The 23,631-nt window shown below is 46.4% G+C and overlaps 1 protein-coding gene across 2 annotated transcripts in view; it reads right to left on the reverse strand.

Moving 5' to 3' along the window:
• Positions 1-909: 909 nt before the first annotated feature.
• Positions 910-23,631, reverse strand: part of LIMD1 (LIM domain containing 1) — a 34,804-nt gene continuing 12,082 nt past the window's right edge. The window contains exons 3-8 of one of the 2 annotated variants that reach the window (XM_074840531.1): positions 12,523-12,590; positions 11,160-11,222; positions 9,562-9,692; positions 8,829-8,880; positions 8,077-8,145; positions 910-7,110 (exon numbers count right to left, since the gene is read on the reverse strand). In XM_074840531.1, the coding sequence (XP_074696632.1) occupies positions 6,973-7,110; positions 8,077-8,145; positions 8,829-8,880; positions 9,562-9,692; positions 11,160-11,222; positions 12,523-12,590 (521 nt within the window). In that variant the 3' untranslated portion in view covers positions 910-6,972. The remainder of the gene's footprint in view (positions 7,111-8,076; positions 8,146-8,828; positions 8,881-9,561; positions 9,693-11,159; positions 11,223-12,522; positions 12,591-23,631) is intronic. The other variant, XM_074840539.1, reaches the window with a different exon arrangement.

Consider the following 23,631-nt stretch of genomic DNA (forward strand, 5'->3'; position numbering starts at 1 on the left):
CCCCCACTCCTGCACAGACCCAGCGCGGCCACCCTCATGGCCTCCAACATGGGGGTCCACCAGGCACAGGGGCCTCCAAAGCACCCCCGGGTTGGGTGGTGTTACAGGCTCATGCCCTTGGCAGCCCCCCACCACAGGCACCACCTCGGGGACAGCTGCTGCAGGGCACGCTGGTCGCCACCTGGGCACCTTGTCTGGGCTTGGGGGGGGGAGCCCAGGTTTGGGGCTTTGGCATGGAGCAGACCTGGGGTACCTCCTGGTCAATCTCCCACTGGATCTGGCCCTTGGGTATCATCCCCCAGTTTTGGGCAGCTTCTTGCCTTGAGGAGGGGAAACCCCAAAGTATAATTACAGGTAATCCTCCTATTTATTTGCTTCATTTTAGCTGATAGCTCCATGCTGCTGTGGTGCTGCTCGGCCAGCAGTACTTCAGCATCCCATCTGCAAACAGGAGGCATCATGGTCACTGATAGCAGTGAAGTCTATGGGGGGCACCATGTGGCCACCTGTCTCCCAGAGACACAGGAATTCTCCCCAAAACCCTCTAAGCAACCCAGCTCCACCAACATTGCAAAGGACATCCCCATGCTGGGACCAGAGCCTGCTCCTGCCCGTAGCACATCCCTCCCCAGCTGCTCACCCTGGGACACGGGTCTCCCCGGAGGGATGCCCGACCAGGACGGCCTCAAATGGGGCTGAAGAAAATACCAGCTGCTGGTGAAGGACTGGAAATCCCCAGTGGAGCACACTGAGGAGATTCCCCCCACCAGTCCCTGCTTCAGCCACTGATGTGGGGGGACAGGAGGAAGGCAGAGGCTGGAAAACCATCATCTCACAGTATAACTCCCTCCCCATGGACTCTGGGCAATGATAATCATTGTAATTTTAGGAAAAACTTGACACTGAGCATTGCTTTACAATATTGTCTTTAATCACAACAGGCCAGCAGCTTTGCTCCCACTGCTGGCCTTCATTCTTCATAAATATTTAACAGCACAGAAGAAAAGAGGGCTGTGTTCACAGGTGGCTAAGGTTAGTTATACCAGCACAAATCCTAAAATACTCTCTCCCGGAGTTGAGCTTTGAAGGAAACATAAAGAAAATAATTAGTACCATTCAGTATTGTTAACCAGGCTCTAGGTTTGCCTTCTGGATACAGAAAGCCACAGCCTGCATGTGAGCACCCGGGTCCCTGTCTGGCCGTGCACCGCAGACCTGCTGCGCGGGGACAAGGGTCGGTGCCTTCGGGGGCTCTACGCCACGTATTTTCACATGGGGACAGTTTCCTCCCATCCTTCATCTTGTCTTAGCAGGCTACTGATGCATATTGCCACACAAGCTTCTGGCTGCCCTAGAAGAAAGCAGGGTGAGGATTTTTATTGCTCAGAAAAGTTTAATTTTGCTTCTCCTTAGGAAAAGGGTGGGTGAGCAGCTCCAGGCTGCTGTCTGGGCTCACGGCAGGAAGATGTCTGCTCAGTCGGCTCCGGTAAGTTACACCTAGTGCCACTGCAGCCAGCAAGCGACGGGACACAGAAATGCAAAAGAAAAATGAACACACAAATGCTGTGCAACAAGAGAGGCAAATCCCCTCCCAGCTTCTCCCAGTGACTCAGGCACTCAGCCTCAGAGGATGGGGGAAAAGGGATGTGTATCCGGCCACAGCCCTTCCCTGCCCGCAGGTACCGACTCCAGAGATGTTTCCCCAGCGATGAAGCCTGGGTCAACTTGTCCTTACATTCATGCACAGAAAGTTGCTTAAAATGTATCTACAAACACTTGGCATAGGCACAGAGGTGTGAAAGGCAGGTCTCTCGCAGGCAGCACACGCCGCATGTCCGTGTGCACGGACACGGCAGCACACACTGCCCCAAAAGCAAACACAGAGCACGCGGCCGAGGCCGACATGGGAGAAACACGGTCCAGAGCAGCATGCACAGGTGCGCTACCCCTCAAAACCCCCTCTAATAAATATCCAGGAATACGATAAACAAAACCAAATCCTCTCCGTGCCACCTTCTCCCCTGCTCTCTGTAATCACCTGCTCCCTTTTCCCTACAGCTACTGTGTTTAAGTCACATCCTTCTTCATCCATGCACCCCCACTGCTTTAGTACATATTTTTGTTCATTGAACAAAAAACTGGCAGTCCATTTCAGCAATCATTTCAAGGCAACTTTTACACTGCCACTGATCCATCCTCAGGTATGTCTTATCTTTAATAAAATCACTCTGTCCTTGATCCAGCACTGACCTACGCACACACATTGATTTTCATGTACATGCGCGGCCTTATTGGTTTCAGTGGGACGGCCTGTGCACTTGGAAGTTCAATGCAGATGGAGTCCTTCGTGCGATTTTCTTAGCAACAGCAGCAGAGTACAAAGATGCTGCTGCATCGACCAGTAGCAGGCTAATATTCAGGTAATTTGGAGGATCGGGTCAAAGCGTTCAAGTAAGGATGGAGAGCGTGTGTCAATTTTCCTTGAAGCAAGGACCCAGTTTTGATGTTGCTCAAATAATAAAGTGGTAGAATTTCCAGGGAAGTGCAAAACAGGACTACATTCATTAGGAAGTATGCGCCTGCAATTCTCCCCAGGGCTGGGAACTCATGGGAGAGAGAGGTGGAGGTCACAGCAGAGCTTACCAACAGACCCAAATACTGAAATTCAGGGATGCCAAATATTTGCCCAGTGCTAAAAATCAGCACAAGGAGAAAGCACAGGAAGATATTTACTTTTTCCTCTCAGCAGCCAAAGACAACCCTTTCTTTTGAACAGCCAGCCAGACCCATTCCAGCTCTCATGAGCTCAGCTTCCCCCTTTAAAGGCTGCCATAGCACACCTGATGCTGATTAAATTCCACTATTTCCAGACCAAGGAGGTATTCACTTTGTAGTAAAAAGATCTATGAAAAATCATTTAAACCCTGAAAGACTGGGAAAACATTTTAAAAGACCCCAAATGAAACTCAGAAGCTGAAAAGCCACAGACCTCATCAAATACTCCTCACCATGGTGTCTGAAACTGCTGTTCCCTATGTTTAACATCAGGGCAGTTTCCTAATTCACTTTGATCACAGGTATTTCTTACACTTTAAATTACACAACAATATCTGCTTCTTCTACAGCTGGGGCATTTCCCCGGCTTTTATGCAAAAGTCCCTATTTAAATGAGTTTCTGTATTCTAAACCATAGAAATTCAAGAGCATGATCTGAACAAAAAAAATCTATTAAGCTCTGGTTCCTGAAAGCAAGTTTCAGTGAATTCACTTGAATAGCTATTTGCATTAGAGTTACTCATTACCAGCACAATGGGACTTCCAAGGGTCCCCTATCCTAAAACCAGTGAGAAGAGCACACTGAGGGAGGAATTAAGACTAACTTTTCATAGCACATTTCAGCATCTTAATAAATAAAAAGACAACAAGGTTCACATGACCAGCAAAATCCAATGCGTATCAGCCAGGAGACAGGCAGAATTTTAACATGTTTTCTAAAATTCTTCTGCAGAGGATGCACAGCTTGGCACCTCCAGCTCCAGAGCTACCTGCCTGCCTGTTTTTCCCTTTGGGGGAGCTGCCTGAAGGCAGGCTGTGCGGGGGGTCAGCAGGAGGAGACACCTTCCCTGTGCAGGATGCCCGTGCCTTCCCCATCTCAGACCCACTTGCCAGGCAGCTGCAGAGCCAGGGACAACCAACAAGGCCTCAAGACACCCACAGCCTAGGAGAAATAATAATGATCTTAAAATAATTCAAACTCCCAAAGATAAAAGCAGCGCAAGTCAGCACACATAGGAGAGCAGGGCAATGCAGTAGATGCTTTAGCTTCAAAACCACGAACTCACACGCTCCAATAGCTTCACATTGTCATTTCTAGCTCTTCGTACATACAGGAAAGGAGAGCACTGGCACTTAATAATTTATATGGGACCTCAAAACTGAAAGTAGGGCAGCCTTCATTTCCCCAGCACTGAGGGATACGGGATGGCTGACAAGAGTAACAAGACACTGTGTGGGAGCAGAGGCCAAACTTTCCGGTGACGCAAAGGGGGGCTCCTGCAAGACAGCTTGCCACAAACAGGCTGCTCAAGGCTTTTCACAAAGGAAAATTGTCCTTCTCCCCCTCTCCTTCTTTCCTGCTTATTTTGGGGTTGTGGGGAAGGCTGCAAGATTGAGACTGTAGTTTAAACTGCAGCTTAAAAAGAAAGTATCAGTCCCACTAGTGTTTTCAGACCTTTCCAAAATGAAGGCCAGAAAACATGCATGAGGGCTTGCTCTAAAAATTGAGAGCTAGCAAAAGCATGAGCCATATAGTAGCTGGTCTCTCAGAGACAGAGAAACAGATAACCAAGGTTGGTGTTTCCAGCTCACTTCCAGAAGCTACTTTGATATCTCGCTGCCTTCGCTGCCAATGGAAGCTCAGGGAGGGAAACCACCCACCCAGGACTATCTGAATTATTTACCAGGAATATCAGCTGGTGTTATTTCCCACCTCAGTCCCTTCAGACAGTCCAAAGATCACAACCACACCTTGAAACCACCACCCCCCCCCCACCCTGCTCCAGGCCTAGCTGCGCTGCAGGACACAAGCTGATGTGATGCACCGGGGTGAGAGCACTGCAGGATCTGCCCTGGCTGTTTTGTTGCCCCCAGTCCATACTGCCTGGATACAGCACCAGTTATATTTCGTGTCGGCTCCCATTCCTTCGCTATCCAGCATTTGGAGGCTAAATTTAAGGCTCTAGGGAGATCCCACATTTGAGGTCAATTTTACCTCCTCTAAAATCACAGCTAAAACCCTCTGAAGATATATACGCCCCAGAGCCATGTATACTGCAGTGGGAAAGTCCCCCACCTAGAGCTGCACGTCCCCAGGAAAAGAGGTGCCGCAGAGCCAAGCTCCACCAAAGCTGGAGCTCTGGATGGTTTCCAGCACAGGACCGACCTCCAGCCACGCGCTGCCATCCCCATCCCGAAGAGCAGCAGCAAGAGGCGGAGGCGCTTACAGCTGGATGGGGCAGAAGGCTGGATGGTCTGTTGGCCTGATGAAACTCCCTGCCAAAACCACCAAACTCCTGAGGCTTGGGCAGTTTCAGATGTCCCCATTTCAGCCGAGGCAAGCTGATACAGACGTGTAGGAGGGTGCTATCAGGCCACTGGTCTCCATTTGTTTTATGGCAGATGCTTGTGCCTCTGTTTAATACTTAGCACAGCAACTTGCACCACTCAAAATGGAGGCCCATGGTATTTATTAGCACGGGCAGAGACAGGCAGCTTGCTGCTACGCAGCACCTGTGCTGCTTCGGGTGGGTACACCAGGCAGTCTGACTACATGGTGTGAAGTTCAAGCACCTATCTAGCTACATCCATGCTACTGGAAAAAAGGTTTGGTTGAACCATAGTGGGTTCTCAGCACGGGCTCATTTCGGGAGTCCCAGCGCCACTGCTCAGCTAATTTATTGTAGTTTCTTCACTAAAAAGATCTTCAAGAATGTTATCCCATCCTCTATCAGTCAGAACCAAACAACATCTTCAGCATAGATACATGAGGATTTAACTAGTTTTCCACACAATATGTTGGAAAGGGTAGCTAAGATCCCCAGCTGCATCTAAGGCTTTAAATTAAGAGTGCTTTTTGAAACAAAAACTTTGTACCTGTACACGAGGGGCTGCACAGCTTTGGTACCTACAGAACATGCACTGCAGGCACACCTATCATATATGTAACACATACTAGGGGAGCAAATTTCTTTGACTATAAAGCGGGGGGGGTCAAAAAGAGGACGATTTGCCTTTCTGCTTTCTCAGCAGCACAGAAAGTAAGGGCCAAACTCTCTAAACCCTTGCTCAGATAAGCTGTTATTATTCATGGGAGCAAATCTGTTTATACCAACACACTCATCAGAGTACAGGTTGTGGAGCTGGACTCTAAATCCCTGTGTAACAAAGCCTTCATAACGATCTCAAGTTTGTTCCCAGACCTCTAAACAAGCACCGTTATGAAATGGCTTTGTGCTGGGTAAACACGATGGAAAGGAGCGGCCAGGCTGGGGGCTGAGCTGTGGGGACAAACTGGAAAACTCAGGCGAGTGTCTGTGTACAGAGAGCTTTTTTCCACAGCGAGCTCTGCAAGCAAGAATGAGGACAGATTTCCCCCATGTCCACACTTTCAGCATCCCGACCTTTCCTTTCCAAATATGATCCGCTATTCAGACTCTGACACAGCAGACTGGCCCCTGCGTATCATGCTGACACGCAAGCCCAGGCCCCAAGTCATCACGGTAGTTTAGCCTAGCTTGTTCCAGTTTTTTGTTCTGTTTGAAATGGGATATTGGCCTCCAGCTGCCAGCCAGCATGCCTGGTTTGTGCTTGGAGAGTTGGTGCTTTTACAGTCAGACTTGATACCAGAGTTCGGGGAATTAACTGAAAGGTCTGAATGCACCATTTTGCACAGACCTCTTTCTTTTCTTTTCCTAAAGAATTAATAAAAAGAGAGAGAGTGTCTAAAAACTGGTATTAATAGACTGACGTCCTTCAGGGAATCTGATGAAATGTGCTCGTCAGGAAACACTTAGCAGACTGACGGGATGTGCCCAGCAGACAGGCAAGCCAGCCTCTGGCTTTTTAATTGTGCATGGCATGATCTGAGTTCGTAGGCATGACAGCAAATTGTGCTTTCACTGAAGAATCTTCCAAAATGAGCCAAGAGGAATCTCTGGACAGCAGAAAAAGGCACATGAAAGTAAACCAATCAGTTTAGATAACATGCCACATTCTTGGTCAAGTAGACGTGGTTTGATACAGCTGGAACTCACAAGCATACAAACTCTGGGAATTCAGCAAAAATCTCTCATATCCTTTTACAGGAACATTGCCGACTGGCGAAAAACATGCACAGGAAATCAACTGAGTGTGGGGAGAGGGAGATCATGTAACAAGTCTTCTGTCCCAGCTTTCCGATGTCAGCCACGCTGGCTAGTAGTGGTGCTGGTACACAGCTGCTGGGGTTGTGCCGTTCTCTATGTGTTTCAGATGACAGGAGTGACAAAGCAAATGTTCGTCTAGTGGGTAACAGCGATGCCCATCTTCGTCGTTGAGTTCCATCCCACAGTCCTGCAAAGAGAGGCCGGGCAAATTATTAGAGAATGTGTTCATCTTCCAGTGTCAACTGGGGTCTGGCTTCCGGGAAGGTGATTTTGTGACCAGGATGGGAGACACCCAGCCAACAGCTCCTTCTTAGTAAGTCCAATATGTGCCATGAGAAGGAAAGCACCTAACATAGGCATTTTGAGAGGCAGCCTTGTACAAATTTGTCTCAAGCATAAGCTTTATCTTGTGGTGAGGTGCAACCCTATGTATTTTAAACATGCTCGTGTCGTGTCTCCTTGCACTCTCAGATAGGATTCACCTCTTCACATGACATTAATTGCAGTTGTACTGATGTTAAATCAGCCTGCTGAGTCAGGGCCTCTTTTCACTGCATTATCAGTACAGTGAGAGAAGACATCTATTTATTTTAATTAACACGCAGAAGTATGAAGGCTCTCTGGGAAGACCTGCACAGGGACCAAACAGTGTTTAAGAGCTGGCATCTCTTGGGATATTTTTTGTGCAGTCACATCCCTTCTCCAGCCCCAATGACACATTCATTTCCCATGAGAGTGAAGGTAACCTACACCACACAGGATCAGTCATCACCTTAGCATTTTTGAACAATCTGACTTGGAAATCAGATACACTGATGCGATCTGGAGCTCAAGGCTTCTGAAAGGCAGCAATAAACCTTACTAAGTCACCGCATTTCCTTCATTAACAAATAAACTGCCAAGTTTAAAAGTGATAATTAACTCTTTGACCGTAACTTTATGGATAGCAAATGAAATTGCAGCTGAGACATTGCTGCAAGAACTTCTGTCCTCAAACTGGAAATTTCTCAGCCACTGATAGAAAGGGTCGTGCAATGCAAGGTTTGAATTGCTCATCTACTGCCATTGGAAGGGAGGTGATTTATTTCCATCTTAAAAATAATAGTAGTTATCACTATTAAGTGCCCACTCCCTGAGAAAGCTGCTGACCTACCTCGCAGTGATAACATTCCACATGGTAATCCTTGTCCATGGACACAACCCGAATGGTCTCATCAGACCCCTGTAAGCATTCAAGCAAAAGAGAAATTACAAATGATTACAGTGGGATCAGACACACACATTCTGTAGATTGCTTCCTGCAACAATGTGAATGTCGAGGAAATGTGTTTGGGCTGCTGGTTGGACACCACAAATAAATCCTGCCACCTGCAGTTATTTTTACAGTAAAGCTTCATCATCGTCTGACTGCAGATATCCTCTAAAATGTAACACCAGAAATGTAAAATTCCCTCTGTTTAACAGTCACACCTATCTCAAATCACGCATTAATGATTTGGTAATTTCAATATATCACATCTCTCAGCATTTTAAATTGGTTTTGCCCAAGATTAATCTCCTCCAAGTATTAAAACGAGTTAGTCCCAGAGGGGTCACACAGAGGTCATTCATGAGTGCCACCAGCATTTACTGACATGAAGGAAAGGTACTCTGAACATAAAACTAGCAGCAGCATAATCCTGCAAGAGATGCAGATGGCAGCCTGGCCCATTATCAAGCAAAAGAAGGGTCACATCTCAAGAACAGAGCATGAGCTTAGGTCAAAAGGTTGCACTCCGGAGGAAGCAAACATCTCTCCCCATCTGTAAGGACATTCGTCTTGACACAGGGTCAAGCGTGAAAGAGAGCAAGACCTGAGACAGGATGCTCCCTCCCCTGAGGGGATATGGAATAAAAGGCTCTCACCTCGGAGGGCAGAATGGGAAGTCCACATGCTGCGCACTTTGGAGCTAAAACTCTGGAAGAGCAACAAGAAATTGAAGGCAAGTTATAGATCAACACAAAAAGAGAGGCCTGTATGTTCTCGGCAATAAGATGAAAAGCTGCAGCTGTAAATAACTTATCCATAGGAAAGCTTTGCATCCCAAGATCATAAATTCATTTTAGCACTGACTGTAACTAATGCTTGGCACACGTTGCTCAATCAGGCAAAAAGAGACCTTACGCCTTTATACTCAGTGCCAGAAAAACCCAAAGCCCACTGTAAAATTCTTGGCTGCTACTGAGAGATTTGGAAGAGAGATGAGGAGAACCTGAGCAGGACCTTTAAAAGTCAAACACAGCCCTTCAACTACTTAAAAAGCAACTCACATTGACTTCCACAGGCATTCACAGTCTTACTTTAGAGCGGACTAATTTCTTACATCACTGAACACTTGATGAGCACTATTTCTCACTATCTCTGCTTTGCAGAAGGGGCAGCTGAGGCCCAGGGGTTAAGTGACCTCCTCAGAGTTACACAGGAGTCAATGGCAGGACAAGAGGAGAGACACTGGGAATTTCTAAGGTCTAGCCACATCCTCAAACTTCTAGCTTCTAACCCTGTCCCTATTTTACTAATCTGTACTTCCTAACTAGCTGAAAACCTAAATTAGAGGCTTGTTGATTGGAGCACCTCTGCTGTGTATTTTGTCCTTACTTGTGGTAATCTCTGACACAGTAGATTTTGTTTTCAGAGTCTACAGTGAATGGCACACCGTCCAGACACTCATTGCAGACCACGCATCGGAAGCAGCCTGGATGGTACGATTTCCCTAGAGCCTGCAGGATCTGCAACAAACCAAGACATGGGAAAAATGCATGTGAACAGACAATAAAGGTGACAATAATAAACACAGAGCTTTACACCAGACAATGATGCATATTCATCAGTGGGGCTGTGTCTTTTTTCAGGCACCTCATCTGAAAAATGAGTTAACAGGGACGGACAGGGCAGCTGGAATCAATATATATCACCTGGTTTCAGATAAATGAATTATTAGTGTAGGTAAGAAAACAATTTAGAGTCTCAGTCAAGGTATTTAGCATTACAAAGGATAGAAGTGACAGAATTTAAAGGAAAGAAAATAATTTCTGAAGCCAACAGGTAGAGAATACTTCGCAGGATCACAAGGCAAGATGTACCAGGCCAACAAAAGGAAATACATCTTTATATTCTCCATGAGAGGTTGAAACAAATATTATTGCTAGGTTTTCATAATTCCTTTGATATCAAATAGCTTCATACTCACTAGCCTGGCTTTCTAATTAATACAAACTATGGAGACTGTGTTGAACAGCTGCAATTCACCTGCTGGCTCTGGGGCAGCAATTACTACCTGGAATACCATGGTCCACCAGCCATGTGATCAGACTTCTGAGTATAAAATAGCTTTTCGAATTTTAATGCTTTCCAGTGTAAGCAGGCAAGCAAAGATAATTAATGATAAGCATTAGAAAGTCTTGGGAGGCATACTGTCAACTGACCACCCAGAAGTTCCTAATTTCTTTGCCTCAGCTGTAGTTTTACACCACCAGCTACATGATCATGAATTTGTCTCTCTCTGACTCACCCCCAACTGAATGCTGCCCAGTGCTGGCTAAAGGCCAGCTGAACCCCTGAGCCATGACCCATCCCATGCACGTCTTGAATGGATGGTACCTCCTGTAGGCTAATGAGAACTGCCTGCTTCAGCAGGACGTCCACACATCTACTGAAGAGTTTGCAAGGACTTGGGCAGATCTGAACTGAGGTCTGGGTCACATACTCTGGGTCAAACCTGTTCCTCAGAGTATCAGCACCCAAATAAAATGACAACAGGACAACAGCTTCCTCCTGAAGGTACACGGGAAGCCACAGCTTAACTACAGGAAAGACAGGCTCAGCAGAGCCGCACTGATGCCCCAGCAAGGGAGCACTGCAGAGCCACGGCCCTTCTGAGCAGGAAGCATTGACAGGATCACGAACAGACTGCCCAAGGAAGCCTGAAAGGGGATGAAAGAGCTGAAGGCTCTGCTCGTCAGTGTGCACGGAAAACAGGCAGAGCAAAGTCTCTGTACCACACGCAGCAGGGTGCCAGCTTCACTTCCTTGCAAAAATCAACAAAGGGCTTAGTGGGTTTTCTTTCTGCTACCAATCTCACACTATGCAGACTACCAGATGATAACAGACAGTACTGGATATGAATATATCTGGCTTTTGATGTATTCTTCTATAAAGCTGTGGGATTTTTTTCTCCTAAAGCAATTATCACTTACCATGTCCATTATCAAATGACCACAAATGAAACACCTGTCAGCTGACTGCTGGAAACCAGAATACTGCAAGGACAAAAAAGAATTGGCTTAAAATTTCACAAGGCTAGTCGAGCATAAACAACAGCATATTGTGGGGTATTATTTGCGTGATCTTCTTCTGTACTCCTTACACAAGCTAAACTTTCCCATGCTTTTTTCAGTATATCAAGCTGTGGATGGGTCCCCGGAGGATATTCTATGAAGACACCAGACTTACAGTGTTCAGAAGGAGTAAGAGTTCCTGTAACTTCAAAGTCCTAAATTTAAGTTTAATTAAGTATATAAGTAAATACCATAAATTCACATGCAAATAAGGCATTTACTAATACAATTTACATGCTTATTTGACCATGTGAATCTACAAATCAGAAACTTGTATTTATCACATATACATACCACAATATCTGTATATATAGGCTTGGAAAGCCAAATTCTTCCTTTGGTTACATCATTATAGGTCTACTAAAGCTTCTCTGAGGTCAGTGGTATTGTTCCAGCTCCCTGTTAGTACAGCAATCAAGTTTGGCCCAGAGCAACTTTTTTGATGCTATTGCTGAGATCTAGCAGTAAGGAACTGCCTGTCATGCCCATGAGATGCATCTCAGACACAACACATCATCTGTCTAAGACACATTCAGTCCTGTCTGAATGGTGGAAATGCAAACCGGAAAAATGAAATATTTTAGATGCATTTAACCAATCTTTCAATTTTCAGCCTGTGTAGATGCGAGCAAAGAAGATTAACTTGCTTCTATCTGACAGAAATCACTAGACTTCCCCAATAAGTAGGCAAATATGACTTTTTCAAGTCTCAGTGAAGGCTTAATCTATCAGGACTCAGGGGCAGAAGGGTATATGACTTTTTATCTCCACCAGCCAAGGAGAGGACCTGGGGTTGTTTCATGCTCAGGTACGTTCACGCAATATCCATTGAGGGCAACAGGAAGATATCCATTAAGATGCCCAAGCAAACCCAGGTCATTGGAAAGGAAAATTCACTCATTCATTCTTCTGTAGCCATTCATCTTGCTCCTGACTCCACAGCATGGTCACAGAGACATACTTTGAAGGAGCCATTGCAAGAGATTACGGCTTCAGCTAGAGGCTCTGAGCTACAAAACCATGGCCTCTCACTTGGCTACTTCCAGCACCACATGTGGGCAGGCACCATGGCTGGAGCTGGCCCCGGGTAAATGGTGGAGCAGAAGGGCCAGGCAGGATGCTGGGCTACAGCTGTGTGAAATGCAGGCAAAGCTGACAGGCAGAAAGGCTGTGTCTCTGCCAGGGAGGCTGGCAGCACATGCCAGCACAGGGGTCAGCTTACCAGGAAGTCTTCTTCACAGAACACCTTGCCATTGACAAAATAAAAGGCTTTTCCTCTCAGCTTTCGACCTGAGGAAAAAAAACAGGGAGAAGAGAAAGGTCAGCAGAGAGTGGGGAGAAAATGCGAGCAGAAACTGGCTGCTGAGAAGCGAACAACAAGGACATCTGAGCACGGCCACTGCACAGCTGGAGAAGAGCACCCAACCCCAGCACTAGTCTTCCCAGTCTCCAGCCCGACTAACCCCAGCTCCAATTACGCTGGTGGTCATTGATGAACACCAATCGCTGGATCCAGACAATCAACCCACCTCTGGGCAGGAGGAGGTAGCTTTGCAAGCCGGAACCACCTCCTGGCAGATTACATGAAATAACCTGGCAAAAGCGCGTGAGGGTACTCTGACTCACGCTGGAAAACATCCCAGGAAAGGAGCAAAGAGGAAAAAAGAAAGGGCATGCAGAGAGTGATCCATACTTGACATCGTTCCTCAAAATGTCACATCCATGCTGTTCTGCTAGAAGATGCCTTCAACCAGCAGCTGCCAGATAAGCTGCTGCAATACCCGACCACCTGTTCTGCCCGCAGCAGAGTGCAACACCAGAGTGCTCAACACACTTCTCTGCTCCCTACCAGCACATCTGTTACAGCAGCTGCCAACAAAAGTTTGAAACCATTTAAAAAAGAATTTTTTTTTTTTTCAAACTAGAATGTCTTAACAGAGACAAGATGACAAAGTTTTTCCAAGAAAGGACTCTACATATGGGGAAGATTTATATTTACTGCAGCTTTTGTGTTTATGCCTCACGTTCGTTCGTCGTCTGTTTTCAGTTCCACGTAACTATGGCAATGCATGCTCATGCTGCCAACACTTCTTCTAAATGCCCTACCTTCATACCAGAGAAAAGGGATAGGTTTTGTTTGTTTATAAAATGCTGCTTCTACCTCTTTGCAGCCTGCTCTCCCTATTCAGCCGGGGGTTTGAAACGCAGCTTAGCACTGGAGTGGCTCTGCTTGCGCTGCTCAGTCAAGGAGCCCCAAGTGTGTGTCTGGAGGCAGCGCCCGGGGCAGGGGGAGCAGCACTGCCTGGGCACAGCCGGAGCAGGACCTGTTGCAGGCTGGTTTCAGGGACCTGCCAGGCATCGCTGGAAGGAAATGGGAACTGAGACACCAGGGCCCAGAAGCCTCCTGTTTGAAATGCTGCACGTGGCAAGTATCGTTAAAAAAGTGATTGTCAGCTGCTGGGTGTATAAATGTGGACGACACACAGGACTGGTCTGGAGGTCACGTCTTGGTGCTTGATGGCATGCACCTACCTGGCAGCCTTTGACAAATAACCATGCTGGCTGCAAAGCCTTAGGAAAAGGAGCAAGCCAAGTAAAACCACTTCAATAAACTACAATCTTTACTGTTTCCTGAGTACACCAGAGGGCACTCTCAGGCTGGGAAACAGCTCCAGCTGCTCCTCTGGAAATGGAGATGCTCTAGTGAAGCTCTAAAGTTTTGCCAGTGAACTCAGCCAGACCAACATTTCAGCAGTAGCCCTTAGTGCCCTGCCCAGGTTTCAGCCATCAAGGCAGGTGGAGGACGTGGCAGCGTGTTTCTCGAGGAACGAGCCCCGGTTTGCACATGCAGCAGCTCCGTGGCTAAGCTGCAGGCGCTGCTCACCTGTGTGTTTAGTGGGCAGGGTAGGAGCCAGAAGCACACCGCCCTGGCACACTCATCATCCCCATTCTCCTTGAATCCCTGCTGGGGACAACTGCGTTACCTGGCGGTCAAGATGACCCAGGGCACCAGCCCATCCTTGCACCAACGCAGACATCGGACAGGACACAGAAGAAAACCTGACAAACCCACAAGCATCCTGCTCTGATTTCTCTCACCTACCCTGATGCTTTGCCAAGGTTGCCAACCCCAAAACAGAACCCAGAGCCCAAAATAAAAAGTATCTAATCTTGGACATGTTAGCTTTGTGGCCTACAACCCAGAGTGCATATTTGTATGATAACCCCTCCTGTGTGGCTGCCCATCCACAGGTAAGCCCAGCATGCTTGCCAGAAGTTGCAGAGTCCCAGTTTCTGAGGAGGGGAAGGCAAGGCATGGGGATACCTGGGATTTGCAGCACCGTTGTCAACAGTGGTCCTAAACGAGTTAACAAGAAGCCCAATGCAGCAAGAAGTACCCCCAAAAATCTCCCGCTGATTTAAATAGAGCATTGCGATTTGGCACTCCTAAAAATAAAAAACAAAACAAAAAACATTTAACTTTGATTTTAAATTATGTGGTAGTGCGGGCTCCAGTTTAGTGCAAAAGGCCCAAGCGACTTTCCACCTGTATGCAGTGTCTCTCCTTGAAGACAAGCTGGCAGTGATGAGGAAAAACGTCTGCGTGGAGCCATGCATGAGGAGACACTCCTTTGGACAAAGGCTCTGGCCGCTGCATGAGCAGCAGCCGTTCCAGCAGAAACGATGAGGTTTGGATCACTGCCACCACGTCATTCTTCCACAGTGACAAAAAAAGCACTTACCAGCCATTCTGCACCTGGTGTATTTTTAACCCTATGACATTAGCAGGTCAAGATTGATGGCAACAGACCTTCAGAGAAGGTGCCACAGCCAGCGCACTGTGTCTGGGTCTCTGTGGCAAGGTCATTCAGCAGAGGAATAAACCCCTTTATAAAGGATTTATAATTTGGCTGTTGATGATACATGGGCCCATGAAGAAGAGGTGCTGACACCAAGACCACTTTGAGGGAAGGGGGGGATGATATAACTACTTTCTTTAGGGAAAAGGTGGTAATTTTGACTATTTTTAGCTCCTCTCCATGATTCTCTTTAAGCCCCTGGCAGAAGTGTAAAAGGAAATTTGCCAAAAACACAAGTAATCGGGTGCCTCCGCAGCCGCTGCAGGAGTGGTGCATGCAAACAGAGACAGTTTCTCCCTCTGCTGCTCTCAGCCTCTCCCTGCCCACATTGGGATGGACTTCTCCCAACGTCCCTTTGAGGTGAGGAAGCATCTCCTCATCATATGCATGGGAAAGCAAGATGCAGGAAAAGCTCATTTCCCCAGGCTGCGCTGGGGACCATCCTGGTGGAGCTGGGAAATGCACGTTCTGGCTGCTGCCACACCAGCAAAACAAACAGCGCTGGGACTGCCCCACAGCACAGAGCAGGGCAGCAGCAGCTTCTGTCCCTGCGCTGAGCTCCCTGCCACGGGACAGCGCCTTAAATTAAACAAGTGACTCTCAAAGGCAATACTTCTGACTGTGTGCCTGCAGAGGCTGGCATGGGTTTTGCTTGAGCACAGAGATGCTACCATACTTTCACTGAAAGGAAGTATTGAGAACTTAAGTGGCAGATAAGGAATCATGTATTGAACATTGCCTACTTTAAATATGCGTCACTTTAAACATGCATCATGATGACTACAGAGATGATATTTTTGATAAACCCAGTAATATTAATGTGAGGCTTGGCACTTTTAGGCACAATTGCTCTACTACATGTCTTAAACTGCTGGCTCCTGACCATATTTCACTTTCACTTCACCCTGAATTTAGCTAATCTCTCACCTGAAAATTCAGACAATTAAAATTCTTCAGCATTTCAACACTACTGGCTTCACTCATTGTTACAAGATTTCTTGTTCCTCTCCTGTCTGAGCTTTTACGTACTGTTCATCCCTAACACATCTGTCTAATCTGTTTAGCTGTGGGACATTCACGATGACCTCGAGGTCATTTCAGCACCAATTTCAGAATATTTCAAGCTTAGTCACTAGTGCCTTTGTGCTAAAATAAACACACTTTGCTTAGCAGCTCATAAGAGGCATACCATCAGGTTGCGCTCCCAGGATGCTGGTGCTTTTGTCCATCATCTTCTCGAATGACAGCTCTCTCCTTTAGAAGTTCCTGCAGAGCGGGGTTTACCGGGGACTTGCAACAGCTCAAGGAGGATGCTGGGAGATGCATCAGTTGCTTGCTGGGAAGATGGACCCAACTTTCTCTTTTGAAGTTGCTTTTCCATTATTTATTAAAAGGACAATGGGGTCACAAACCCATGTTCAAAGACAAGAGATTGCTCTCAATGTATATAATGGTACAGGGCCATGTCCAGATCCCAGGGCTCTATGGGGATGCATGACCAGGACCCTGCATTGCCAGGGAGGCAGTGTGGACCTCACTTATCACTTATCTAAGCACCGTGGGGTTCCCTGCGGTATCTGCACAACAGATGGGTGAGAATCACTGCAGACTGGCATTTGCTTCTGTGTCCCTTCCATGCTGACAGCCCTGGGCCTCTGTCATTACAAAAATCAGTCCTTCTTAGAGCACCACAGCTGTAAGAGACATTTGGACATGTGATTACTAATGACAGGTTAAATACAAAAGGATTTCAGTTTCTGGAATTACTGGATGTAACCTCCTGACACACTGGTGGGACAGCAGGCCAGAAACACCATCCATCTAGCTGCTAAGGATCGGAACAAGCTCCTCCTCAGTCTTGGGAGGCTCTGGCTCAAGCTGCAGTCCTTCCCCCAGTTTTCATTTCCCCCACATAAAGCTGCGAGGAGGTTCGGATCGAAGAACCTGCTCCAGTCTGTGCACACCCTGCAGGCAGAGCCCAGAGACCTTGGCTCCCCCATACCATTCAAAAGTCCTTGCTGCCCACAGTTCAGCAGTACATGAGACCCACCAGTCCCCAGCCAGCACACACGTTTTTGGAGCCCTCCGTAGATACTCTGCTGACAGGCAATATGGTGTCCTACCATGCGCAGCAGACTAGGTCAAGCACCAGAGAGCTCTACTTAATTTCTGCCATCTGTCCCATTTCTGCTGGCTGCCAGTAAAGCTGGATGCAGCACTGAGAGTGACACACAAGTGTCAGTATTTCCAATCCGCTCTTGAACGGGGGCTGTATGAAAGAGTCACTCAGATGCCTGGACGATAACTCAGACTGTGATCAACTGGCAGACACCCCAGGTCAGACCAAAGTCTTGGTGAAACCGTGGGCAGGAGGATAGGACATCTCTTAGAAGAAACTGTGCTAGGACACAGTAGCTCCATTACCATGTAAGATGTTCAGTCTGTCTCTCAACTATATCAGCTCTATTGTAAAATTGCAAAAAAAGCCCTCTGCACTCTCACCACACATTTGAGGTGGTAAAAAAAAAACTCAGAGAAAAAGATCTCACGCTTGAAAGCCAAAAGCATGCTCTGGCACACGTAAGAAAAGGTCAGCCACCTCTAACAGCAAAGCAACCACAGGTGAAGGCAGAAATGGCTCCTCAGAGAGAAACATTGCGAAAGGACAGTAAGCCATACAACTGAGCAACACCTCTCCTTTCGTGATGGCAAACCGTTGCAAGAAGATATTCAAATGCTCTTCTTTTTAGGGAAAACCCCTAGAAGCTTCAAAATTCAGAGTCACCCTGGGACAAAGCAATGCTGCAACCCGGGGAGTCCCTGCTGAAGTACCAGTGCCCAGCCACTCTCTGCATCGCTCTGGGGACTGCTGTTCTGTTCCCCAAAACGCACGGAAACCAGGCGGGCTTCGGAGTTGGCCTCCTGCCCCATCACCCACCGACTGTCCTTGAAATGCTCAGAGGCTCAGGGGAGGAAGGAGTGGGGGGCAGTCTCTGTGTCCTCGGTGAATGTAACTGCATTGGAATTATATGAGAGAGTGATTTTTAAATTTCTCTAGGTATGGAAAAGGCCCCAGTGCTTACTGAGCCACTACTCAGAAAATTACTCATAGGTACCATTGAAACATCATAAGAAATCCCCTAAAATCTTTACAGCACGATTAATCCTGTGCCTATTCTTAACAAAAAACAGTACTTTGAAGATGACATTATAAAATAAAAAGACCAGAAAGACTGAAAATATATTTCATTAAAGGTTTCAACCTTTCTTCTCACATTGTCCTAACAATTTCAGACTTACAGCCAGCACTAACACACGCTATTGACTCAAACCACTAGCATATTGATAAAGCCCTGACTGCATCCCTGTTGTGTGAGCTGAACCCTTGCACCTTTCCAGGGGGGGTATCTACTGGACACCTGGACCATGCCAAAGCTCCTTCAGCTCAGACCCCAAAGCACTACAACCCTGAAATCTGGCCAGAAGAGGAACAAGTACTGTCATCCTACCGTGAAAGCTACCCTGGCGTTTTTCATCTATGGCAAGCACTTCTTGTGCCAAACAGCAGGGATTTCTCACCAGAGAGCGGAGAGACTGAAGACAAAAAGTCAGCAAGAACAAAGCAGCAATTTAGACCAGAGCAGAAACATGCACTGATGCCTTCCCTGTCTCCCAAACTGTAAAGCCAGGCACGTCTGAATCTTTTCTGACATTATTTTTGCTAAAAAAAATACACTGTTTACTACATGGAATCTGGCATGATAATTTTATTAAAGGGATGCTGAGGAAGGATTACCAGCAATACTTTGCACTCTCCACTTTGAAGATCTGCACATTTCTCATGCATATCGATTGGTGTAGTGGGTTTATATCCAGTTACAGGCAGTAAATTCTGCCTCCACTAGAAGAGCTGGCAGTTTCTGCATCTGAAGATAACCATACATATACATGCGCCGCAGGGAAATTCACTTGGCAAGGCTGGCTGTCCTGCTGTCTGGGATTAAATCGCACTTGCAGAAAACGGTGACTTTCTACTTGTAGAGTTATTTAGCGGTACCAATAAAAACCACGGCCTTGTTGTTCCAGGGGTTACATACCAATACAGGACATGCTTATTCAACATAATTAGCCCAAAGACACCAAGAGCTGCATTGCTCTAAGTAGCCATGCTTTATAATCACTGTAGCAAGACTAATTAGCCCAAGCAGAGGGCTATGCTCGCAGATAATACTGCTTCGATAGCTTAGCTACCTCATTTAGTAAATGACCCCTGATACCTCTAAACACAACTACAGTGTGAAATATTAAATAAAAAATATATATACCCAGAGGGTGGCAAGAAACAGCCAGCTTGTGTGATTTCAGACCGCCACTGGAAAAGCAGCCTGTTACCCTTACGCAGACATCAACATCAATCTGAGCTTACCAAAAACAAAGAAAAAAAGAAAGTAATGCAGTAATGTTGACATGTCAAAGGTCAGATTCTGTAACCTGGCAAACATGCAAGGTTTCCACCTCCTTGCAATAAGGGGCTAAAATCTGGTCCTCGTTTTGGCCCTTCTGCTGTAGTTCAACATCAAACCCTCCTTCAAACTACCTTGCAATCAGTTCTTTCTTTCTGACTTCCTTCCTCGCCTACTGATTTCCTTCACAGTCATCTCTGACACTTCCCTTGCACTTTTTTAGCTTTCAGATTTCCTCTGAGGACCAAGTGGCTCAAGTACAAGACCCTTATGCTCTAAATTATGCTGCTAGCAGAGCTAAAAAGGTCTGCTTTCCGGCAACCTGCGGCAGTCGGATGCAAGCCTGGCTGGATCCTAGAGAAAACACTAAAACACCAGAATAGGTTAGAGCGATACCGTCTAGTTAAATCTATGTAATTTATAGGGTCTCCTTACTACCTAAATAATAAATATCAATACCTGCATCTTTTGTGTTCTGAGGAGGTATAAACAGTGATTTAACCTAAATAGTTAATGTGTAACAAACCATTTGGTAACTACAACTGTCTGTCCAACAAACTGAAAAAAAAAACCCGAGATAGAAACAGACACCTCGAGCTTGCCGGAAATAGCTGTATGAGTTTCGAGGACTTTTTTTTTTTAACCTACTTTCATGGCCCTCCTGTAAAGCAAATATAATTTATTACTAATCCTGCAGAGAGAGACCGAAGTTTTTTCCTCTCCCCCTCTGCAAAAAGCTGCCTTGTTTGTGTCTCTGCCCTGTAACAAACAAGAAGATAAATGAGACATTTGTGCCAAAGTAATCATTTTAAATCTGTTGTTTTGACCTCTAAGCTAAATTTTCTGTATTACATGCCAGTGGCTCAGATAAACCAGCACATTTTTTTTCCTGACAACTGAACCCTGCAACATATGCATAGCTCTGCTCAACAAATTACTCTATCATTTATCTCTGAACATATGTGTATCAGGAAACAGAGGATGTAGGAAATTTGGCACTATGAGGTATCACACATATCACCCCCCCACTCCTTAGACCCTCTCAAGTTTGCTTTATCTGGGAAACCAATGCACATTTGGACACAAATCCAACTATGAGCAAAATTAGAAATCCTCCCTAAAATGAAAACAGCAGGACAGTGGATATAAATATCTGGAGGACAATATGCTTTACCTTAATAGGTAATTTTGTATATTTTATTTATTGGAGGAGAGATATTCAGCATTCCACCAGAGCAGAAATTTTAGGATTGAAATCATGAGCAACCTTGACTTCTCAAAGACAAGTTTGTACTGGATGCTGTCCAAGATGAACTCTGCTTGACCTTAAAAGCACTACTTACTTTTCAGTTAGAAATCAGAGCTTCCACAAAGCTGCTCAAGACCTGCTTTGCAGCTAGACAGACAACACCATCCGGACAAATATTTATTTTTCTGGCAGATAAAATGGTCTCATCATATTTACTGCAGCGACACAGATGACAGAAGGCCTGCAGAGAGGCACGGACTCTCTCTGGGTGAACAATGGGGTTGCACACCCTTCATCCCTGTAGCAGCTGATGGTCCGGGGGACTGGGAAATGACTGGGAAATGACCTCTGTCTGTGAAAGGGGGGATTCCCCTCGGGTACATTTCCTCCCTGAGCACAGGGCAGGACGGCATGTACCGACCACCTCAGGCATCAGTTAAGCAGCTGCAATGCAAAGAGACTTGATGAATCACAAAGTCAGCCCAGCTACGCCTTTAGCAGCACAGCAGGCCAGGCGGCAAAGGCCTGGCCCAAGCGGCTGGTGCACGAAGGCCCTGCAGACCGCAGGGGCAGCGCAGGAAACCAGCCCCTGTGCTGGGGGGGTTCTTGCAAGCTTTGCCACTCATAGAGGTGTGTGCAGGAGTGGGCAACACCACTGCAGCGGGGGCCTCCCTCCCGCAGCGCTGCTCTCCTTCGAGCGCTGGGAATCCCACACCACCACACACCCTCCTCTCCATCCACCCGCACCGGCTGCTACAGCGTCCGGCTTCCATCTTAGTACGGCCGCTGCCCCAGCGGGAAGGACTAGAGCTTTCATAAGTGGCTACTCTCCTGCACTTAAGCCAAATTAGTCTTGTTTATACTCCCGTGACTTGCATTCCCCTTTTTAATCTCGTATGGAAATACAGTATTTCTGCTTGGAGAAATATTGTTCTTGCTCTACCCCTTTCTTTTTTTTTTCCCCTATCACTTTCACAAGACTTTGGCTTTTTTTTTTTTTTTTACTTTCCATTTGAAATCCTTTGCCCCAGCAAATCTCCTCAGCACATTTCCCAGTTACAGCCTGGGTAAAACAGAAAATGAGCTTCACTTTGCTGAACTTAGCTTCTTCCCATCTTTCTAAGTCTCACCTGACACCCACACCTTTTTGTCTTGCATTGGAAACCTTTGGAAAAGGTTGCTTTTTAGAATAAGCAGTAAATAGCTATTCTTTCAGCCCTCACCAATCCACCTCATTAGAAATGAGATTAAGCTATTTTTTAGCCAAACACAAACAGGAGTACCCACTGCAACCACAAGTACCTCTCTACTGCTGCTCTCCAAATAAAGATGGTAAAATTTGTTCTAAAAGGAGAATCAAAAGTGTTTCTTTCTGAAGCACCAGTTGCATAGTAGTGATTTTAGAAATTTAAGACAGCTCGAACCTGCTGCTGGATTATTTTTAACAGGGGCTTTGTGTGCAAGGTCAATTCGGAGGCCGCCTGGCCATGGAGGGCGAGAGGTCCCTGAAGCAAAGCCCTGGCTGCAGCCAGGAATCCTCTCTGCAGAAGAAGATTTTGAATTAATTTATAAGAGAGGACAAAAGAGTGAGCTGCTGACTTCTGAGCCTTTAGGACACTGCCACCATATGCAAACATCACTTTTTCTTTTCAGTTTTCCCGTCTTTGGTCAGATGACGGTGAGGTTCTCTACTGAAAACATAGGTGAGGCAAGGCAGCTGGTGTCAGACAGCTGGGAAATGAGCAGAGTTCAAGGTTCAGCTATTATTAAAAAGCATACACATCTTTCTATTTTTATTCCCACTTTACAGCTCCAAATAAAACACATGCAGTTCTGATGAGTTTACAACTTTAAATACAACACAAGAAAAAAACCCTAAGACTCATCTGGGAAAACCATACTAACACATATAAAAGCACCAGAAGGATTATTATTTTTTCTGCCACCACATATACAGCTACGTTTCTAAAAATACGCTACTAGCCCTCCAACTAAACATAACAAAACAAAAAAAACACTGCCTTACAAACACAGCCAGGATTTGAAATCAATAAGCCTGTTCCTCACCCCAGCTCCATCACAGGCCTCCTTGAAAAGCTACTTAAGAGGATCCATACATTGCAGCATGCTGTACACTCCAGCAAGCTTCAGATGTGGGTCTGACAAGCGGCAGGGAGCTCAGCAGGGCCAGCTGAACTATTTACCCCACTTCTCAGGCAGATTTCACAGGGCTGATCATCGCTGCTCCCAGCCTGATACCTCTGGCACAATAACTAGCTCCCTTCCTGCAACAACCAGAAAGCAAGCCAGCAGAGACATGCCCCTCCATCTCAGGGCATGGCTCCATTTCTTCAGAGAAAGAACCAGCAAGATGTGTAATCTGGGTCATTCATGTACTTAGATGCTTTGTCCCTCAGAAGGGCAAAATTATTTTAGTGAGTAAAAGTAATGCACGCAGTGAAAACACCATCACTGGACTGACCATGCAGCAGCCCTATCTGAAAAGGTGTCTCCAGCACTTGCAGAGCCTGCTGCTGATACTCGCATCCTGCCTGCACCCTCGGCACGGTGCTGACCCAGTGGCTCTCCCTGGGGTCCGCAGACTGAAAGGCCAGAACAGCTGTGAAGTCTGACGTGACAAATAAAAAACCTCTACATGTAAGAAAATGTGGCTGTAACTGAGAGGCAGAGGAATGAAAACAATCTCCCCCATACCAGAAGGCAGATGGCCGGGCACAATCCAAATATCTTTTCTACAT

Source organism: Strix aluco, chromosome 1 (genome assembly GCF_031877795.1).
Source record: "Strix aluco isolate bStrAlu1 chromosome 1, bStrAlu1.hap1, whole genome shotgun sequence".
Classification (NCBI taxonomy): Eukaryota; Metazoa; Chordata; class Aves; order Strigiformes; family Strigidae; genus Strix; species Strix aluco.